Source organism: Lucilia sericata, unplaced genomic scaffold (genome assembly GCF_015586225.1).
Source record: "Lucilia sericata isolate MDLA Ls3-8-SP2 unplaced genomic scaffold, ASM1558622v1 Contig007864F_arrow, whole genome shotgun sequence".
Taxonomy (NCBI): Eukaryota; Metazoa; Arthropoda; class Insecta; order Diptera; family Calliphoridae; genus Lucilia; species Lucilia sericata.
Genome location: NW_023998021.1, coordinates 6,487 through 13,361, shown reverse-complemented (window position 1 = coordinate 13,361; position 6,875 = coordinate 6,487). Strand labels below are relative to the sequence as shown.

The window sequence follows — 6,875 nt, the reverse complement described above, 5'->3', positions numbered from 1 at the left end:
AACAAACTTTTGACTTCAAAATAGTGAGTGTATTAAACATACATGCTTTATTACTGATATTTCTGTACGCCTGGTGCTAACCATTCGATATTAATGCATTTTATCCTACAAATACACTAAATATACTACATGGACAGACATAATTGACTCAGATGAAGAGAAAATCATATATTTACAAAACAATGTACACATATATATACATATATGTATATGTACATACATATGATATCATTTGTCTTTCTTAATAAAGTTTACTGTTCTTATCTGTGTTTTACAGTTTCAAGTGCGACTGCGTATTGTTGATATTTCTGTACGCCTAGTGCTAAACATTCGAGATTAGTGCATTTTTTTAAAACAAGTGTTAAATTCTCGGATTTCACCCATTAAAATTTAAAATTTACTATGAAAATTTCAAATTTTAATTGCCCATAAAAATTAATTGTTGCTGTGCATACAATCAAAGTAGTTGTGTATTGAATGTGATTCATATATTTTTTTTAATTTATAAACAAAATATTTTGGCAAAAAAAAAAAATTTTGCTTAAAAAAATTAAAATTTTTTTGCAAAAAAAAAAAATTTAAATTTTGGCAATTAAATTTTAAATTTTCATAGTAAATTTCAAATTTTAATTGCCCATTAAAATTAATGGTTGATAAACGTACATTACACAACTACTTTGATTGTATGCACAGCAACAATTAATTTTTATGGGCAATTAAAATTTGAAATTTTCATAGTAAATTTTAAATTTTAATGGGTGAAATCCGAGAATTTAACACTTTTTTAAAAAAAAATGCACTAATCTCGAATGTTTAGCACCAGGCGTACAGAAATATCAACAATACGCAGTCGCACTTGAAACTGTAAAACACAGATAAGAACAGTAAACTTTATTAAGAAAGACAAATGATATCAATATGTATGTACATATACATATATGTATATATATGTGTACATTGTTTTGTAAATATATGATTTTCTCTTCATCTGAGTCAATTATGTCTGTCCATGTAGTATATTTAGTGTATTTGTAGGATAAAATGCATTAATATCGAATGGTTAGCACCAGGCGTACAGAAATATCAGTAATAAAGCATATATGTTTAATACACTCACTATTTTGAAGTCAAAAGTTTGTTTAAATTATAAACAAAACAAGAGGATAATGAAAACAATACGCAATCGCACTTGAAACTGTAAAAAAATTATAAGAATAATAAACATTATTAAGAAGACAGATGATATTCATATGTATGTACATATACATCCGTATGTATATATGTATGAATATTTTTTGTAAATATGTGATTTTCTCTTCATCTGAGTCAATTATGTCTGTCCATGTCGAAATCATACGAATGCTCCATGTTCACTAAATTAGTTTGTAAAATTTTAAATATTTTTGTTACTTAACTGGAGCTAAATAAGAATCAAACTGGAATTTATCCGGACTAGAACTAAACTACAACTTAACTTCGACTTAACTTCGACTTAATATCAAACGAATTAAATTCTACATTAAATGAACAAGAATTTGCTGGAAAATATACTTTTTCGAAAAACATTGCATTCATAGTGTAGTTTTAATTAATTTTTCTCCAAAAATTAAGTTTTTGACTAAAAATAAGATTTTTAATCCAAAAATATCCCAACTTAACTAGAACTAAGCCCTAACGACACTGAAGTTTATACAGAACCGGACTAGAACAAACTACAACTTGACTGCTACTTAACATAAAATTATTTAGATTACAACTTAAATGAACAAGAATTTACAGAAAAATAGACTTTTTATCAAATCATTGCATTCTTAGAGCAATTTTATACATTTTCTCCAAAAATTAAGTTTTTTTTGACTAAAAATATGATTCTTTAGTCCAAAAATGTTCCAACTGAACTAGGTCTAAACAATAATCAGCCTCGAATTGAGATAGAACAAAACTATAACTTAACAAAAAATTTAAATTGAACTTATATTAAAACTCAACTAACGTTGAATCCAACTTAATTAGAATTCAATTACAACTTAACTTTTTAAAAATTCATATTTTAAGGTAAAAATCAAATCTTTATCAAAAATGAGTTTTTGACCCAAATTCTTCTGTTCTAAGTAGTTGTCTTTCATAATCTTGCGTAATAATATCGATAATTATTTATGTTTATGTTGCATTTTACTTAAGTCTGATTCCATTAGCTAAATTCGTCTGTCCTGTTGTGTTTGTATGTTGGATTGTATATACGTATGCGCCGTACTCATTGAATGAGTGTGTTTAATTTTTTGTTGTTATCCGTTCGTGTGGCATTCATATGGTAGTTAAAATGTTTATTTTTATTTGCTTTCGATTTTTTGTTTGTCCCTTTTGTGGACACTTAATATCTCCAGCATAAATTGTTTTATTAAAATTTCATAACCTTGCGCAATAATATTCATATATGAGTTCGATGTACGCAAGTGTAACACCAATATTAAAACATTCGTGATTGGCTCTAAATTCTTAAAATGAAACGATATTTTTATAGTTTTTGTTTTTATTATTTTTCATTATAAATTTCCCTTAACTAACATACTTAAGTTAATACAATATTATATGTATGTATATTAAGTGATATATAATTTCTTAAAAATTATTAGCCTAAGTCTAAACATTTTTTATATAAAAGGAAAATCTTATTATTCTATTTCCATTAAATATTCATCTCCATTGCTTATGGATGCATCATTGATGTCATTTACTTTCATTTTAATCATGTTTAAATCGGTCATAACATGATCTTCATCATCATTATTTATTAAAAGTTTTTGTTTATAATGCCCCCAAGCAAGAGTATTAACATTATTATTATAAATAAATCGTTTATTATCTAAATAACTTAAACTAATTTTATTTATATATGCTGTGTACAAAACATGTAATTTTGATTTAAAGATAATCATATTTCCATAATATACTTTTTTATTATACAAACAGTTCTTATAGTCTGAAAGACTTAAATTTTTAACTACATTACTTTTGACACCCTTAGCTTTTTGATTTCTTTATGATCTTCAGTTTTAAATGAATACATTTTAGCTCTTAAACCTATAAATTCTTTCATAAGTATACCATTATTTTCATCCTTCATCATTCCTAACACTTTCTTATTCTTTTTTGGTATACCAAAACGATTATCAGATTCGTATTCCGAAGTGTCGAATCTTGAATCGATATCATCAATTATATCTTTATAGAAATCATCCGTTTCAATTGTATAAATGAATGAATCAGTGTCCATATAATTAAGTTGAGCTTTTGAATTGTATTTAGGAACAATATAATCATAATGGAAATCATACATCTTCCATTTAGATAGTTCTAGAATTGTAAAACCTAGATAAATGGGTTTGTTATAAAATGAATACGTTTTATTTAATTCAATTGCTAGCATATTTTCTTCAAATATACAAACAGAATGAAATTCTGGTTTTGCTATTAGAGCACGAGCTCCAAGTCTTTTTCCTTCATTTTCCCATTTACTCACAATTTTAATGTTTTTACGTTTATCAACGTTTTCCATAGTTTTACCATATACAGCGTTATTAAGCAGTTTGAAAAAATTTTTCTCAAATGTATTTTTAGCATTTGTTCGGTGAAAATTATTTAAGGAAATATACTTTTTTAACCAGTTAGACTGCTTAAATTTTAGGATTCTATGTATTTTATTTAATTTTAGACCGTGGTTTAAGCATTGTTGTAAATTCTTATAATAGATTACATATTGATGTTTGTTGTTTAAATCCACAATTAATTTTTTCTCTTTAGAACTGGGTGGTGCTTTATTTTCACAACAAAATGGTAGATTGTTGTGACTATCATGAATTTCTATGGGATATATCAAATCTACCTCTAAAATATATCCAGTATCAGAATCTATCGGAATACTTTCCAATGAAAAGTTTCTAATATCTTCAATCCACTCAAAATCACACTCTGGTAAAGATTGAGACATTGCCCAACCATATAAGTTGTTAGCATCTAAATATGTTAAATATTTAGAGGGCAATTTGTCATTGTAGTCAGAAAGATATTTGTTGTTTGCAACAGAATGTCTTTGAGAACATTGAACAATTCCACCTCTAATTCCTTTTTGTAAAAAATTAATCATTTCAATATCGGTAAGCAAATCTAATTTTATGTTTGTTATTTTTAGCATTGCATCCCAAGATAGACCAGGTGCCGTATAGTAATGACATGGATCTAAATTATAGATGTTTTTACAGACTAATCTAAAGTTTTCAAATACATCGGCTAATAATAAAACATCACTTCTTAAGTATAACATTAAGTAATCTTCTAATGTTTTGCACTCAAAAGTATTCCAAACTTTTTGTGCATGTGCATAGTCCTCTATAGAACATTCTGATTCAGTTAATTTATTAAAGAACTCATCTATGGTTGGTAAACAAGGTTCTTGGAGTTTTTCTATTGAATTTAAATATGTATATGGAAAAACACCCTTTCTTATTAACAAATTAAATTTACTTTTATCGTCAGAATGAAATTCTTTGACGACTTTCAGTTCATCCTGAGTTAAATTTTTAACTAAATTATCTAAACTCGATGTCATAAACCGGTATGAGTCTAAAAATCTTATTTCAATATTGCGACCGTTATCGCTATTAATAGTTTTTGAAAGAGATATATACAACTCCTTATTGAGTGGAATAATATTAATGGGACCATCATCAATATTATTAAGCTCTTTCACAAATAAATGACAATCATATGCCGAAAAGTTGTGAAAAATAACTGGGATAAATGAAGGTAATTTGTAATTTATATTACAAGTATTATGAGCCGGTCCCCTATATTTTCCACTTAAATGACAATGATCTCTTACTTTTTCTTCATTTAAAATATTTTTTGAGCAAATATGACATATATTATTTGAATAAAAATCTAAATTTTCCTCTTCGGTCAAGGGTGCCATTGGTATAATATTTTTTAAATAATTATCATTTAAAAATTTAGCATCTGATACTAAATTCTCTATAAATAATTTTGCTGAGTTAAATCCCTTAAAACTACGTAATTTACTTAAACTATTATCAAAAGCACACTTAATGTAGTATGAAAATGCATATGGAATATGTTTATCAACTAATGTTGTCGATGATGAATCCATGTTCGGAATGCATGTTTGAATATTTTCAAATATACATTCAGAATCAGCATATACTACAAACGGTACATCCATGGAATTACAATAGTTTTGAAATTCTAAAGTAGACTTATCTTTTTCCGGAACATAAGATACTTTTTGACCGCAATTCTTCTGGTGTGCTACCAATTTTTCTATCAGATGAAAATGTTGTAAGCAATCATCACATACAAATACCTTCTCTTTTCTTTTCGTTTGTTGGTTTCTAATCAATCTGTAAAATTAGTAAAATACAAATAGTCAAAAGGATATGTTTTTTTTTTTATATTATACATACCTTGAAATAGATTTAATCCATACATAATGACACATGGTATTATCCCCAATACTTTTTTGAAGAAATAAAAGATTAATATGATTAGGCTTTTTGCATTTTGTTTTATAGTATGGCCCAACAACAATGTTTTTTGCTTCATCATATCCAAATACATTTATACTTATACATGGGTTATTTTCTTCAAAAATGGTTATATCCTTTATTTTTAATGGGAAGCTCAACCCATTGAAATTTAAGCAATAGCCCTTTAAGTTAATATTTTTCGACAAAATATTCACTTTATAATTTGATGTACGATTTGCCTTTGTTTCCAAATTAACTATGGCTGAAATCACGGCCCATTTGAAACAAAATTCATCATTATTTTTGACATTTACGCATGCGTTCTTCATTAACAATTTTTTGGGTAGTGATATATAGGATGAACCCTTCAGTGGTTGATACTTATTTATATTTAGAACAACTTTTATTAATTGTACTAAAGTCCAACCACTGTCTCTTTCCTGAAACTCTTCCATTTTTTGTAAAATGCTTCCAATATTGTTGGTAAATTTTACTTCAAATTCGCTGATGTCGAACATTTCTTTCATTTTTGTTTGAAAACTTTTCACATCTAATGGGGTGTTTTCTAAATCATCTAAGTTGGGCTTGGCGTAAAGAGCATGGAGTTCAACGTTGAACTTTATGCCAATATTAAGTTTTAAAAATTTATAGACTTCCTCCATAAATTCTCTGCCAGCTTTTTTCAACAATATTTCTGGTATGAGACATTGTTCATTATTGATATTGTATGATAATGTGATAATTCTGTTTTTAAACGCGCTCTTCTCCCTTTTAATAAAACCATTAAATGTTGATTGTTCGGCAGCAGCACTGCCTGGAGTGGATTCATGACTTATTTCAGGCATTTTTTTATTTAATTTATTTATATTTTTAATTGTTTATTTCAAATATAGTATAATTAACAAAATTTAAATGTTTAAATTTTTAATTAATTAAAAAAGTATGTTTAGAACAATTGATCCGTTCTTGGGAAAGTAGTGAAGTATACTGAATATAATACGTTAAAATATTTTGTTTTAAATATATGACAAGTCAATAATCTACTTTTTTATGTTAACTCCTTTGGATTCATATATTGAAATATTATTTATTTCTCTAATATTTGAATTGAAGTAACTATAAACATACACTTGATAATTTTTTAATTGAATCAGTTCATTTAAGATATAAATATGCACTAACGTAACTGAAGATAGTAATGAACTTAATTCACGCCTCCATATTAACTTTCTTTAAATGTAGAAATCATGCACAAACATGATAGAAACTCTCAAATATATCAACATACATATAAACGACAATCTTAGCATATAGTATATGACACATGCTAACAAA

General features: G+C 26.4%; 1 protein-coding gene across 1 annotated transcript; it reads right to left on the bottom strand.

The window, feature by feature from the left end:
• Positions 1-3,001: 3,001 nt before the first annotated feature.
• LOC119615786 lies at positions 3,002-6,385 on the bottom strand. Its single transcript, XM_037971777.1, has 4 exons — positions 5,478-6,385; positions 4,522-5,414; positions 3,715-4,461; positions 3,002-3,288 (listed from the first exon to the last, which is right to left on the bottom strand). The coding sequence occupies exons 1-4, from the start codon at positions 6,383-6,385 to the stop codon at positions 3,002-3,004; spliced, it is 2,835 nt and encodes a 944-aa protein (XP_037827705.1).
• Between the last annotated feature and the right edge of the window lie 490 nt (positions 6,386-6,875).